General features: G+C 40.2%; 1 protein-coding gene across 7 annotated transcripts in view; it reads right to left on the bottom strand.

The window, feature by feature from the left end:
• Nucleotides 1–16112, bottom strand: part of MROH8 (maestro heat like repeat family member 8) — a 46198-nt gene that overhangs the window by 6117 nt on the left and 23969 nt on the right. For 6 of the 7 annotated variants that reach the window (XM_088789137.1, XM_088789138.1, XM_088789142.1 and 3 more), the window contains 10 exons: nucleotides 15937–16089; nucleotides 13968–14128; nucleotides 10487–10622; nucleotides 7941–8131; nucleotides 6784–6921; nucleotides 6387–6501; nucleotides 5917–6057; nucleotides 4513–4677; nucleotides 3020–3175; nucleotides 833–955 (listed from right to left, as the gene is read on the bottom strand). In XM_088789137.1, the coding sequence (XP_088645263.1) occupies nucleotides 833–955; nucleotides 3020–3175; nucleotides 4513–4677; nucleotides 5917–6057; nucleotides 6387–6501; nucleotides 6784–6921; nucleotides 7941–8131; nucleotides 10487–10622; nucleotides 13968–14128; nucleotides 15937–16089 (1479 nt within the window). The remainder of the gene's footprint in view (nucleotides 1–832; nucleotides 956–3019; nucleotides 3176–4512; nucleotides 4678–5916; nucleotides 6058–6386; nucleotides 6502–6783; nucleotides 6922–7940; nucleotides 8132–10486; nucleotides 10623–13967; nucleotides 14129–15936; nucleotides 16090–16112) is intronic. The other variant, XM_088789141.1, reaches the window with a different exon arrangement.

Below are 16112 nucleotides of genomic sequence, written 5' to 3'. Positions count from 1 at the left end.
AGAACAGGAATTTGTTCTCATAGAACTTATGATTTAACATGGATAATCTGTAGGCTTACCCACCGAGAGCACTGAATTTCCTGCTCTGAATACTGTCATCAGTGCATCAGTTATAGGTTTGGCTTCAGGTCAGAGAGGGAACCCCCGGTGGAAAGCCTGACACAAGGGTACTGTGGGGCTTCCTAGCCCTCTAAGTCTGATCAGAGGAGCCCATCCTGGGACCTGAACAGGCTACACAGAAGGAAGAGCCCCAGGCAGTGTCAGTCCTAGGGTCTTCACAGTAGGATCCCAGTGCTTCTAGAGTCAGTTGTTTAGAAAACAATGGATGGGCCTCCTGAGGCTGCCCTGGCCCAGGCCTGCCCCTAAGATTGGGCACAGTAGCCTTTGTCAAGTTTCTGAGGTGAAAGGATGCCAGCTGGGTCCTGGCAGAGCCAGTGTCATGCTGCCATCACGCTGCATGGCCTACAACAGCATGGCAGCCCTTGCTTGGGGCTCCCTGAACATGCTCTGATGGAGGGTAAAACAATCCACTAAATCCATGGGAAGCATTAGAGATCATTATAAAGGTAACACGTAACACCCTTTTACTTCACTCCACAAGTGGTTACTTGAGTATGTACTATCAACTTGACCCTGTAGCCCAACCAAGGATAGTGGGGGTCCCAAGAGTTCACCAGGGTGGTAATAGAAAGTGTATTTGTGATTCAGTTGGGAGGGAACTATAGGTTCACAGTACAAGACCGTTCCTAGATATCAACGACTGATTAAAAACTACATCTGAAAAAAAAGTCAGCCTATTAAAGAGTTAACAAAGCCATTATTTCTCACATACAAAGAATTTGCAGATTGTTCCAACTTCACTAGGGTGGATGTACCAGGGGCCTTTGCAGTACACTTCTTGGGGCAGCTTCCACTTCAGGAACTGGGCACAGATAGTTAGGACCCGCCTGCTCGCCTGTAAAAAGGATTACCAGAGATCAGTATTTTCAACCATTTTTTAGCTGAGGTAAACTTCCTTCAAATAAACTCAGAATTATCCTGCTTGAAGTGAGGGGAAGAGTGGAAGGGAACCCGAGTCTGCCCTCTATCTACTTCCCCAGACAGTCCCTAAAGGGGACCCATAAAACCTGTGGGGTTCTGGGGAGGATGTAGAAACCATGGGTCTAGGGCAAAAGCGAGAGCTCTTAGGTATAATACCCACACCACAGATTTGGGCAGGAGTTCCCACTACCCCACCATCTAGCAATAGGGCTCCTATGCCCACTTGTTTCTCCTCTGTCATATTTCTGTCACTCTACACAGGGAAGTATAGTTCCTCTTCTAACAGTCCTTGTGGAATCTCTGGCTTGGAAGGATCTTTGGAGAGTATTGATCCTTTCCTAATCCAGATACTTGAGCAAAATTTAGCAAGTGACCCTCTTTTTTTGTTATTTTTTTTTTTTTTTAAGTGGGCCTCTTCTCTGTGCATTACTCTCAGAATGCCTCCCATGCACCATCTAACAGCTCTGGTGGGTCTCCAAGCAAGTATTTTGTCCCAGGTCCACTAGATATTTGGGACATTGAAATTCCTTCGGGCACTAATGAGAATACAAATTAGTTCAGCTACTTATTTTAGTAACTTGTAAATATCTAGAAAAGTTAAAGGTACTCAGATATTCCACATCTGAGTTTATGCCCTCAAGAAACTCTCACACATGTACACAAAGAAATTTGCACGAGAATGCTCATTGCAGCATTGTAATCATAAAAAACTGAAAACAACCTAAATGTCTAGGAATAGGAAAATGGGAATATTTTCCCATTTGTAGAAAGTTGTAGAAGATTCACATGGTAGAATTCCATATGGCAGTGATAAATGAACTAGAGTCATAACATAAATTTTATAAATATAATGTTAAGCAAAAAAGTTGCTGATTTATAAATGATACAACATATAAAGTTATTTTTTTTTAACATATGAAGGTTTTAAAACATGAAAAATATTACCACAGAAATGATAAAAACAGAATTCAGAAGGATAGTTCTTAGGGGAATTAAACTGGGAATAGGTGCATGATTAATTCTTGTTTCATTTCTTAGAGTGGGTGGTAGATATGTGGGTGTGTATTGTGTTCTGTGTGTCAGTGATTCCTAACCTGTTTTATGTTAAATCCCTCCTCTCTGCTTAGGCAACCCTCTGGGGAGCCTAGAAGAGGTAGCCAGACGTTGTTCAACGTTCAAAGGAAAAACAGCCCAGAGCCTCCCCTGGTCTAGGTCCTGCCTGATTGCCATAGGCTGGTGGGGGCAGGGGTGAGTGGGTGTCAATACCTCCACCTGGTATCCGTACCATATCTGGTCAGGAAAGCTCTGCTCTATACTTTTTTGCGGTCTGAAATATTTCATATTTATGGCTGGAAGGCCATAAAACTTCCCCTATAACAAGGTGCCAAGGTCCACTGTAACCTTCAATCCTGTCTCTGAACCTGCTGATTATAGTTTGCACCTTGGAATGGACAGGTTTGGAGGTGTGGGACAGGACTAAAGATGATGACATCCCACCCACAACTCTTAAGACAGAAACTCCTGGAAGATTCAGAAGAGATAAAGCCTTCTTCAAATTGTCAGAGAAGCTACTATTGCTGACTTAGCCTTAAGACAAGTCTTTTTGTCTCAAGGCCACGAGACAGTCTGTGAAGGAAAGAAGAAAAAGAATATTATCATTGTCATAAAAAGTAAGAGTTTGTTGAATTGGGTACTGTATCTAGGTTTCTGTGCTACGCTGAATGTTGGGGTGGGGCTACAAAAAGGTGTAATACATTCGTTCTTTGCCACAAAAGGCCACAATTTGCTATACAGAAAGAGTAAGATTTTTTCCCCATAATTCACATTGGCAAAATAATTGAAAGGTAGCCTGTACCAGAGAAAATGAAGAATAAAGATGATGCCACAAGGTCCCTGCCCTCAAAGACAGGAACTCTTATTTGCAGATCTGGCTCTGGATTTGAAGTAAAATCCAGAAAGAAGTTGATAGTAGGATTACCTCAGCTACTGCATAATTTTCATCCTGAGTGTATAGAAGTAGTGGGACCAAGCTGCCCAGGACTTGGTTCTCTATACTCTTCTTATCTGTGTGTTTCACAGACTTTATGCAGGCTCCAAAGAGGGTCACGGAGAAATGATGAACCTCAGGTCTCACCTATGAAGGGAATATTCAAAGGGAAGTAACTCACTGAAAAGTGTTTGTGCTTAACTTGTAAGAGCTTTAGGTTGGTTGAAACGCCAATCCTAATATGAGGCTATTTAGCTGTAGGTAGCTGATGGTAAGAAAACAAATATATTTGGAGATAGCAAGACGTGCTGCTTTGCACAATTTGTTGTCCTCTCTCTCTCTACAAGTGTGAGAAAGGGGCACAGTCCCACCTGTAGTCATCATACTGTATGCCTAATACTGGTATTAACCATTCACACAGCTGTTTTGCTGAAATTCAAAATCCCAACCATGCCTATTTGACTCTTCCAAGGATGTGGTTCATTGTGCTTCCAAGGATGTGGTTCCAACCTCTGTATGCCCCTATCCCAAATCACAAAGATTTTTCAAGAGAAAAATCTTTGCGATTTGGGATAGGGACATACAGAGGTCAGAAAATTTAGTTCGCAAACTCATCCTAGAAAAAGTGCTACATACCTCATTGCTGAATATCACTACGGTCACCTTCAAAGTCCTCCCCTTGGGAAGCTATACCCCAACACCAGCACCTAGTTCACCCTTCAAAGCAATTTTGGAATTCTTTTTCTGGAATGGCCATCAGAGCTGTCATCGTATTACCCTTGATGTCCTGAATGTCACCAAAATGTCTTCCTTTCAATATTTCCTTTATCTTCAGGTAAAAAAAGAAGTCATTGGGGGCCAGGTCAGGTGAGTAGGGAGGGTGTTCCAATACAGTTATTTGTTTACTGGCTAAAAACTCCCTCACAGACAGTGCTGTGTGAGCTGGTGCATTGTCGTGATGCAAGAGCCATGAATTGTTGGCGAAAAGTTCAGGTTGTCTAAATTTTTTATGCAGCCTTTTCAGCACTTCCAAATAGTAAACTTTGTTAACTGTTTGTCCAGTTGGTACAAATTCATAATGAATAATCCCTCTGATATCAAAAAAGGTTAGCAACATCGTTGCAACAAGTTCACGAACTTAATTGTCAGACTGCATATGTATAGTCCACCATCTCGATTGTTCCTTGAAAGGACAGATAATGTCTTTTCTTATAAAGCTCCATCCCCATCCCATGAAGCAGAGGACTACCTTGGCAAGTCTCTATGTCTCACGTTGTTTGTTTTGTTTTTGTTTTTTAAATCTGAAAAACACCACTACCCCTTACTATCATCACGGTTACCTGAAAGGGTCTGAAGAGAGGAGCTCTGAAAGTGCTCTGAACATAAAAAGTACTATATAAAATAATGTATTTATTACTATCCCGACTTTTATCTGCTGTGACGCCAGTTACCCTCCCCTTAGGAAAGTCTCTCCTCTCACTTACATCACCAAATAAGGAGAACAGGGTCCTCATCATGGCAGCCAGGGTAGGGAAATCCATGGTCCTAACGAGCTGCAGGATTATCTTGATGGCCAACAAAACGATCTTCTCGTCGGTTTCACATAAGAGGTCTACGATGCATGGCAACAGGCTGTTGATGTCCTCCCTCTGTGTGCCCAAAGGAAAAGCATCACCATCTCTCCTGATAGCACTTCATCTGGTACCAAAGCAGGGCTCCCCACCTTACTCAGTACCTGGTGTTTGTTGAGTTTTAGGTAGCACTGGCTAGTCAAGAACACAGAAGTGAAGAGGGTTTGATTGCCCTCTCTCAGTATTGGCAGGGCTGATATGTAGAGAAGGGAGCAGAGTGAGCCTGGGACCAGGTGAGCTTGGTCCAGACATGTGGACTTGGGCTTAATGTACGGAACTGTTCTCTTAACAACGAGAGAGAGTGGAATGGCTAGCGCAGGTCGCAGCAAGTTTCCCAGCATGGAAGGTATTCAAACAGAGGCTTAAAGATTCCTTGCAGAAATTGACTACAGACCCTTTAGGGTCCTTCCTATTGGGATTCTGCTCTTCTGAATCTCCCAAAAGGAAGCAGTCTCAGGGTTTTAAAGTTTAAAACATACATGTAAAAAGTACACAGAATAAGCCAACCAATATTCACGTATCTAATCAACCAGAATTTTTTTCAGATATATACAGAGGGTGCCAAAGAAAGGTATACACATTTTAAGAAAGAAAAAAACTATTAAAATTATGCTGATGGTAACCACTTTGAGCACCTCTTGTAATTGCAGAAGTCAAACATGACTTGCATTCATCTTTCGTTATCAGTATATATTGAGTATTACAATTTTAATACATTTTTTCTTTTCTTAAAATGTGTATACATTTTTTTGGCACCCCTGTACGTATGTGTGAGTGTAAATTTTTTTAAAAAAAATAGAACTGAAGTGATAAAATTAAAGCCTCAGGGGTTAATCTACTCTTCTGACCTAGGTTTAGTTTCTAGAGAGGCCTGTGGAAAATGAGCTTTCAACAGGAATGTCAGTGATTTTTGTCTTTAGATGATAAGGTAAGACAGTATGAGGCATAAAAGGACACCCAAATGTTGCCAGGTTGTGATGATAATGAGGGTACCTCCTACACAAACTGCAGGTTTCAAATATTATGAATATCTGTGACTTGGACTTTTTATTTCTTTTAATTTCATTAAATGTTTACTAGTGTGTACTTGCATATTTCCTCGGTATAAAATTCAAATGGTACAAAGGGATGTATTCCCACCCACTCCTGCACCCAGACTACCCAATTTTCCTCCTCCACTGTTTCAGTTTCTTCAGTATCTTTCTGGGATATGTTTTATTTGTAACTTAAGAATCAATGTTCTGCAGCCTCTCCTACCATCTCCCGGTGTCTGATGAGATAGCACAGTCCCTTTAGGGCAACAATTTTAAAGAGATTATTTCCATGTCGTAGCCAGTCTTTCAAGCGGGCAACAGAGTATATGCTGGGCAGTCTCCTAGACACTGGACTCTGGAGAAGCTGAAAAAACCCAGAAATCAGCCAAAGAAGTTACCTTTAAGCCGTTTTTCATGAGAGGAGCCACCTTCCCACCAAGCCCAAAATAACTATTTCCCTTTGAAATCTCTACTAGACAGCACATACATTACAAGGTGATTGCTTACACTGTAAGGACATAAGGAATAATGAATACGTGGAAAGAAGAATTTCAATAGGCTTGAATCTGAAACTATTTCTATCACATGTCTGAAATGGATCCCAGCCTCTCGCTAAGTCGGATAGGGCCTAGGAATGCAGGTCCTGCTGCTTTAGAGGCTTCCTAAATCCAGCTTCCAAAGAGTAAGTCTTACCTCCACAAAAAACGCTGCAGATGTGAGTTTATGTTTATCGTTCCCTCGGTTAAGAAGAGGGACTAACAAGTACATGACCTTATGTGCGAGGAGGTGATTTCTTTCCAGCAATGCACTGTAAAACAGAACACCGACAGAACAACTCTCAGAAATGCTCCTAAACAGACAGCATTTTCCCCAGGGCTGGGGGCCCTCTGATGTGTTTGCCCAGCTTCAGTTGCACAGGAAGGCATGGCAGGGCCAGGACCTCTGAAAAATCTGCCTAGTGTTATGGGTCTTTGTCCACCCTGGGACAAGAAGGTTATCCAACCTTGGCTTCTGTGATAACTAAAAGGGAAAAAGTCTACCTGAAAACAATGCTGAGTTAGAGCAGGTATGCATGACAAGGAAGCCTTACTTGGCAAGGAGAGAGATTCCCTGAAGATGACAATCTTTTCCTGCCAGGAGGGTCCATCCTTTATGCTTTTCCATGATGTTGAATTCCTGCCAGCACTGTGTTCTGAGGAGGAGGGTCTTTGTAGCCTGTATAGCGAAGCTAAATCAAACAAAAACAGTACAAGTGAATAGAAGAGGTCCCTCCAACTTACCAGCACACAATTACCCTGCTCTCACTGAGAAGGGCCATGCATTATAGCTGCTGGACTGTCATTCTCTTCTTCCTAGATTTCCCAAAAGACTTTGAATACTCTAATAACTTGAAAGGCTCCTCAATAAATTATAGGCATAAAGAAATCTAACTAGGTTTTGTTTCCCTGGGATTTGGAAATAAATCTATGATAAAACAAATGACATGGGATACTAAAGTGATATCCACTGCTTTTTTAAAAAGCTTTACTTAGATACCATTTATACTCCATAAAATTTACCTCCACTGCTTTTAAAAACTATTTATTGAACTAGTATCCTGTACACAACAGAGAATCTTAAAGCTGGAAGGGTCCTGGGAAAGCACCACGCCCGACCTCATTTATAGATAAGGAAACTGAGGCACAGATAAACAGAAAGATTTGCCCAGGGTACACAGCTAGTTAAAGAATGAGAATTCGAACTCAGTTCTCCTGACTTTTAGGCAGGTGGCCTTAAATATTATACATTATAGCACTTCCTCTGAAAGAAATCCCTGTGCAACAGCAACACTAAGAAATCTCTGCTGAGACCCTAACGGGGAACTAAAAGCCTCTCTCTCTGGCATAAAGCAGACATGAGGAATTGTTCACTTGTGGACCAGCGTGGTTCTGGAGGTGAGTTTAAGGCTGTTGCGCTTGTCTCTGTCTCTACTTGCTTTACCCAGAAAGGGCAGGCCTGGTATCACATTATTCTGCAGGGCATCTGGACCGACATCGTCTAATTTACCTTGGCACCAATAACACCAAGGACGACCAATGAGAGCCCAGAGTAATTTCTGGGCATGCCATCTTGATGTCTCACAGGATAGCAGACTGTGAGCCCCACCCACAGCTGGGATCACATCCTGGCCATCCCTGTGCCCACTACAGCTGGTACTGCCCAATGCTTATTGTTAGTTAAGGTCAGTGAAATCACAATGGGCAGTACCACACAGGGGTGACCTCTGAAGACACTTCCTGTTCTGTGTACAGGCCACGTGGGATGGCAACATCAGACATGGTGAGGCCCACGCTGTGATGAACCTGGATGAGCAGGGTCATGAGAAGCTGAGGAAAGAGTCGGAACGTAGCTGCTTGGAGCCTGTTTCCCACAAACACCTCATAAAGGGCATCTGTTGCCTGTGGGAGAAAAGACACACAGCAGAGCTGAACGCTAGCCTTACTCCTTACTGTTGCTTTATTTCTTGCTGTACCAGAACATGCTTTCTGGTTCCATTATCCCACCGGCAGAACAGTAGGGGGACTCGGTGCAGGGACGTGAAAGTGAGGGGGGAATGGAGTAGGTGTGGAGTGATCATTAAAAGTTACCAAGGAGTGACGGGGAGTCCTGAAATCCAGAAGGAAACTATAAAGGAAGCTATTATCATATTTGACCACGTACACATGTAAAGCCAGGGCAAAAGTGATCATAAAGTTAGATGACAGCCTGGGAAAGTATTTGCATCAATGCAATATTCTTATTATATAAGATGCTCTTACATATCAGTAAGAAAAAAAATGTACAGGCTTACCACTCAAAGGATGGGCCACACACCAGTAGCATGTGGGAGCTGGTTAGAAATGAAAAATTGCAAGCCCCACCCCAGAACTTCTGCATCAGAAGCTGTATTTCAGTCAGATCCCCAGATGATTATGGTTTGCATGCACATTAAAATTGAGATACACTGGTGTATAGGACATGAGCAGACAAATCACAAAAGAATAAATATAAGTGGCCAACCTCACCAATAATGAAATTATAATTAAAACAGGTTACTTTTTCACCTATCAGCTAGGCAACAATGGAAAGACCGGTAATGTGCAGTGTGGTGAGGGTGTGGGTAAATGGGCGTTCTCATACATGACTGGTAGACGGGCACCTTCTGGGAACATTATCAAAAGTTTAAATAAGCCCATCCTTTGACCTAGAAGTTCCCCTTTAATGGACTTTAGCCCAAGAAAATAATTGGATATGTACAGTATAACACAATTTATGTCTGCATGGTTGTTTGCTCCAGCATTGTTTGAATGGCAAAAGTTTGAAAACTGTCAAAATGTTCACTACTAGAAAACTTGATAATTAAATAAATGGTTCTGAACCATGTAAATATTACCTATTTTAACAAAGGTAATTAAAAATAAATAAATTACTATGCAGCCATGAAAAGGATAATAGAGAGCCCTGTATATGATTATGGAAAATAGTTCATATATTGTTATATGAAAAACAGGTTATCAAACAGTATATGTAGTATGATCACACATATATATACAGAGGGTGCCAAAAAATATATATACACATTTTAAGAAAGGAAAAAAACGGGGTGACCGGTTAGCTCAGTTGGTTAGAGCACGGTGCTAATAACACCAAGGTTGCCGGTTTGATCCCCACTTGGGCCACTGTGAGCTGCGCCCTCTACAACTAGATTGAAACAACTATTTGATTTGGAAAGGAAAAAACTGTATTAAAATCACACTGATGGTACTTCTTGTAATTGCAGAAATTAAACGTGACTTGTATTCAACTTTTGTTGTTGGTATATATTGAGTATTACAATTTTAATACAGTTTTTTACTTTCTTAAAATGTATATGCACTTTTTTGGCACCCTCTGCATGTATTATGTGTACACACACACACACACATATACACAATTTTATAGACCGACATAGTTAAATATATACCTTAATCTGCCTAACTTTTAAAACTGTACCAAAATGACACTATAGGAATTTTTAAAAAGGCATAAACTCACAAGAACAGAGAGAAAAAGAGAGAAGACAACTGCAGACTAGAGATGTCAAAACAATTTTGGATGCTAAAAAAAATAATAAGTATGATAACAGGCAGAGCAAGTCGAGCCCATAAACTAGTAGGGAAGAACATAAAGTAAAAAGCGTATGTTGACAACGGGGGAAGTTGTGCAGAAGGGGACAGGGAATATACAGGATCTCTGTACTTTTTGCTCAGTTTTGCAGTGGACCTTAAACTGCTTTGAAAAATAAATTCTACTTAAAAGGGGAAAAAGTATACCAAATGTATATACAAGAAGTTCATATATGTATAAACAGTTCTAAAACGTTCACTTTTTGGGAGATGGTATAGTCATTATTTAAATATTTATTATACTACCTGGTCCTTTACGGAGAAGGTTTGCCAAGCTGTGCTCACGGAGGACCTTTACTTTCTATTTTATACTCTTCTGTATTATTTGAAATTATTTTCACGAGTTTGCGTTACTTTTAATTATGATGATACATATTTTTTAAAGGATGAGGGAAGGAATGTTTAAAACATATTAAACTATACTGATTCCTTCACCTTCCCCAGCTCCATGTCAATCCCTTGGTGGAAACACTGCAGGTTTATATTTGGGTGACAGAAGCAAAGTTTGAGAGGAACCAAAAGAAACTCTCTAGATGGGGTGTTGGGTCATTCATCTCAAGAGGGGAGCATGGCGGGCTGAAGTTGGAGGGACAGAGCTCGATGGCTTACAGCAACAGCCACATAGGCCATCTTCTCCTGGATGGGCACGTTATGGCATTTCTGAAGCTTCCTCAGAAGCCTCCAGAGAATCCAGGTTGTGCTGGGCAGCTCCACCTCCAGAGTTCTCCAAAACTCAGCCAGATACCTAGAAATCCCGGAGTAAGAGGGTTCGTCAGGAGAATGGATTATCCTAGGCCTACCATGACTACAACCCTCTTAGTCTGTTTGGAATCCAGTCTACAAGAGGTTTTCCTGTTTAACTTCAGCGTAGCAAAAACTTACTACTATCTGCTTTCATAACAGCAACTCCCAAGGTTTTATAGACTCAAGTTCCCATTACTTGAGTGGACTTCAGGACCACTCACCAACTGGTTCTAACTTACATTTTCAGTCTCACAACTTCCCTATGACAGACTCTGCTCTAGCTACCCCCGACCATTCACCTTTACACCAAACAAACAATGGACTTCGAAAACGCTGTATCTTTGCTTACATCATTTCCTTAAACTGGAAGGCCCTTGCCCAAATGCTTCTTTGCCCATCAAAATCCTTCCAGGTCCAGCTCCCATGTTATTTCTTCTGTGAAGCCTTTGCTGCTGCTTCACCATGTCACTCATGCGAGTTCCCATAACACTTTAGAAACTTCTTCTTTATAGAGGTTGTCTCAATCTTACACATGCTATTGTCAGTTTTCTGTATGCGTGTCCATAGCTTCCCTTTGAAGGTAGGGGTTATGTCTAGCTTTTCTTCTATGAATCCCTCAGGGCCTAGCACAATGCCAGGCTCACGGAAGGCATTCAAAGACACACTTATCCAATCTAGTCTATGGTCCTTGAATTTTGGCTAAGGTCGAGCCCTGAAATAAAGCTTTGATCCTCCTTAGGAGATATCTCTTCTTCAAGAAAGACAGCATGTAATAACTTCTCTTCTACCATTGATTCAAAAGTAGGGCCTGAGAGTTATACAAACATTGTGGAGGAACATTAATGGGCGCTGGGGGGAAGAGGGGAGAGATTGGGAGTTACTCACGCTTGTAATCCATCCTTTTATTTTCAGAACCTACCCAGGTATCTTTGCGTGCTAGAGTCAGTGTTTATCTAATGTGTGGTCTTCCAACTATGTGCATCAGAATCATTCTAAAAATTGAGAGGCTTAAAGACTATTCCAGTATTTCACTCCTTACTCTGGCAATTCTAATCTGTGAATAAAAACAAAGTAAGTTTCTAGAGGACGCCTAAAGGAAAGGCCGGAAAGGCCAGGTGGAGTGCTGAAAAGACTCTTGCCTTTGGAAATAGATTCTAGAATATGAACATTCACTCCTGGGATGAAATCCCAATATTTATTTACCTTTGTTTTCACTCTGTGTTCCTGAGGGAGTAAATGAAATACTTTGAGAAGCTATTTATTGTGAAAGAAGTGTTTCAAAATGCTTTTTAGTTATGCACATTTGTAAGTGGGCTGATAGTGAATCTGAATTAGGAAAACACACACATTGGCCAATAGCCTTCATAAATTTTAGCGTGAAAAAATCATCTGGAGAGTCTGTTAAAAATATGGAACAGGTCTCACTTATAATGATAACTGATTCTGTAGATGTGACATGGTTTTTGTTTGCCCATCATTTGGGAATGGGCATTTATTAAACTGGTTCATACCTTCCTGGAATTTATTTTTGCTATTCTTTGTCTAGCATGCCTCTTCCACTCCCTCATCCCACACTTTACTTGGCAAATTTACATTAAAAACTCAGCTTGGGGCAGCCCTACTTTCAGAAATCCTTCCCCAGTCCTTCATCTAATTAAGTCTCCTCCTAGGAGCTTCCACAGAACTCTCTTCCACAGAATAGCATCCTCTGCTGTTCGTCTCTGTCTGCTACCAGACTGTATGCTGCCTGAGGGCAGGGTCCATGCGACCTGTCCGTGATTTTCCCGGTGCCTAACAGCACCTATACATAGTAGATGCTTTGAACAGACTACTAAGAACAACCACCCAGATATGTATATACATAAATGAACAAACAAACTTCAAGTAAATGACCAAAACTACCATGTTTCCCTAAAAATAAGACCTAGCCAGACAATCAGCTCTAACTCGTCTTTGGAACAAAAATTAATATGACCCAGTATATATTATATTATATATTATATTACATAAAACCCAGTCTTATATTATAGTAAAATAGCCCCGTGTCTTATACTAATTTTTGCTCCAAAAGATGCATTAGAGCTGATGGTCCGGCTAGATCTTATTTTCGGGGAAACAAGGTATAATCAGAATGAAGTTTCCTAAGTCATTTCCACTTCTAACAGATACCATGTTCTCATATGATCTAAAGCAGTAGTTCTCAAAGTCCTCCACGAGCTAGAACAAATACCAACAATAGAATAATGCTAAAATTACACTTAAGATAACTAGATATATTTAATATTTTGTACTAAATCATATGTTTTATACAAGAATCTAGTGTAGCTAAGCTGAAGCAAGTAGTAAAGATTTTAAAGCAATGTATTCGAGAACTATACAAAAGAGAACATTTTTTTAAAAGATCTACATTAACTCATTTTTAACTCTGGATGGATAAAAGTCCTCCTTTATTTGAGTTAGTGGTAGAATGTGTAAGTTCAGCTTATAGGAAACCTCAGCACTACCGTAAGACATTATATGAGAACCATTCACTGAAAGTGGTTTTCAAACAGTTTAAAGCTGAGAAATCTTTTCCTCAAATACAGTAATTACCCAGAATCACAATATATAAAGCGGAGAAGAGGTGCTGCTCTGGTTAAAGTGGAGGTAGGGGTGGGGGTCTGGAGCCCTCTCCTTAATGCCTCACTGCCTTCCCATGAGGCATCGCCTGGAACTTCCAGGGTGCCTCCAACTCTGAAAACCACTAATCTAAAAAAATTTTCTAAAGCATCTTGTTTGTTCCTCTCTCTGATTCTATTCCTCTTCTATGTATATATTTATTTTTTTGGCTAAATCTTTCTCAAGTACATTTCAGACATCATGACATTCAGCCCTAAATACGTCAGTACCTAACCACTGAGAATAAGGACAATCTTCTGGATAACCATATTATTTCACACCTAAGAACATTACATTAATTTAATAATCTAGCATAGTCTATATTTAAATTTTCTCAAAATTTTCATTTAGAGCTTTTTTCATCCAGGATCCAATCATAAGTCACCTATTGCATTTAATTACCTCTTTTTATCTAGAACAGTGCCTAGTCCTATTTTTTCTTCTTGTGACATTAACTTTTTTGAAGCATTCACCCCAACTATTTTGTAAAATGTTCTTCATTCTGGGTTTGTTGAATTGTTTCCTTATGTTTCTGCATTATGTCTTGATTTGTATTGCAGGCATCTGTCTATAGCTTATCTCCTCTATAAGAATATCACTAGATTTCTGAGGGCAACCATGTTCTACAATACTCAGAGCCGTGCCACACACCCCAATTTAATCCAGAGGCTGTACCAGGTTCTGTTACCTGTCATATGGTACTGGATGACACAGAAGGTGCTTTATCACTATATCTGTGTACTTGGGCCTGGAGATAAACAAACTCACGGTACTTATGACTTGGTGGCGGACTCTAGGCTGGCTGATTACAGAGAGCCGGGAACAGATGACTCCCATAATTTCTGGCACCTGAAGAGGGAAAAGAAATCACTAAGATCTTAATCATGTGGGACACTGATAGTTACTGAGGATACTGTGGTTATTTCTGAAGAGTCCTGCGGGTGACTTTTAAAACAGAATGTTTATTATTTAAAAAAAAAGTTTATTATCAAAACTAATTAAACTACATCTATATGTATGTATACAGATACAAGGATTTGGAAGAACATATACACATAGATGTTAATAAAGTGTCTTTGAGTGATGTGATAATTTTTTTCCTTACATATTTTTCTGATTTTTCCTCAATGATTATGTATTGATTTTATAAGACAAACTAATAAAATTAGTGTTGCAAGGAAGCTGGGGGTTTTTTCTCTCCAACTCTGAGAATGGCAGAGGAGTCAGACCTGCTTTCCTCCTAGAGATGTCTATCGTGCTCAGGTAAAGGAAACGGGTCGTTGGACCCTGGTCCATTTCTCTCCTTGAACTATTCTTCCAGTTCATACACTCGTGGCTTCAGGGATCTGTGGAAATGCCAGCTTCTCCAAGAGGCAGTCCGCAACGACCTTATATAAAACGGCTGTCCTTATCACCAGTTGCCAGAAACTGGTTTAAAGATGGCAGGTGATGCAACTCTGGCCAATAAAATGAGGGAAAATCTACTGGGGGCTTTTGGGAAAGACTTTTCTCTTTGATGAAAGGGACAAAAGGAAGGCAATGTCACTCTTCTTCATTGGATAGTCTTTATCTGGTCATAAAATCTAAAACTATGGTGACTGTCTTATGATTGCATGAACAGGCAAAGTGGGAAGATGCAAAAGCCCCTGTCTCTTTAATAACCTTGTTGAGTCACTAAATCAATCCTAGAAAATATACTCTACTTCTGGGTTTATTATTGTATGAGATGAGAAATCCTTTGTTTAAGCTTCTTACAGTTGGCTTTTTTTTTTAACTAAAGTTATGTGGGGTGACAATTGTTAGTAAAGTTACATAGGTTTCAAGTGTACAATTCTGTATTACATCATCTATATATCACATTGTGTTCACCACCCAGTCAGTTCTCTTTCCATCACTATATTATGTGATACAGCTGTTTTTTTTTTTAACAGCTGAAAGCACCCAACTGATACAAGTGTCCAGCTCACCATGCTTTCATTATACTGTTCTTTTTGCAGCTTTGCTATTTTAATAGGTTAAAAAAATGGGTTTCCATCATTTAAAAATTACTTTTTATTTTTATGAAAGTGCACACAATTTTAAAAGCCCAGTGGTATTTCAAGGCTCTCTCCTGCCTATTCTCCTATCTGCTGTCCAGAGACAACTACTTTCATCCCTTTTATCTCTTCCACTATGTCCTTCCATATTTCTAAATGACATAATTACATTGTTATTTCTCGATGTATCAATTTTAATACATCACATTTAAATAAATTATCTTGGTTGTAAACTTACTAAGTTGGCCCCTTTTTAAGATCATCGATTGCTTGATTTTTAAAAATTTGACACCATTAATTATGGATGAAGATCTAAATTGAAGTTATTCTCATATGTGTTAATTATATTGTCCCAGAATAACAATACTCTTCTGGAAAATAAGGACCACGCCTTAGATTTTTAAAAATTGCTCTCCCTAGTTGCATACACCATGGTTGTTTATTATATGCTTGTTAAATGGACGAATGTTCAACACTGACCAAATGGACTCAGGCTTTGACCCTAGTCTCCTTCAGTAGTTGTTCTCAGCTGAATAGCAGCAGAAGAGACCTCAGCAGCTGCAGGTGGGGAGAGGTCTTGCAGATATTTCAAACCCAGGAAATGGCCACTAAGCCCTTTACCTTCTCAAATCGGGACTCTGCATTTGTCACCAATGTTATCAGCAATTCTCCTGCTGACTGCTGGGTGCAGGGATGTTTCAGATTTTTCAGGCCATCCAGTGTAGTCATTACAAACTGGCAGAGTTCATTTGAATTGAGAAACACTTCGAAGACCTGAAATGATTTATAGATAATGA

This window comes from Rhinolophus sinicus, chromosome 13, assembly GCF_057876585.1.
Source record: "Rhinolophus sinicus isolate RSI-liver-muscle chromosome 13, RSI-T2T, whole genome shotgun sequence".
Taxonomy (NCBI): Eukaryota; Metazoa; Chordata; class Mammalia; order Chiroptera; family Rhinolophidae; genus Rhinolophus; species Rhinolophus sinicus.
This window is presented reverse-complemented; position numbering and strand designations above follow the sequence as displayed.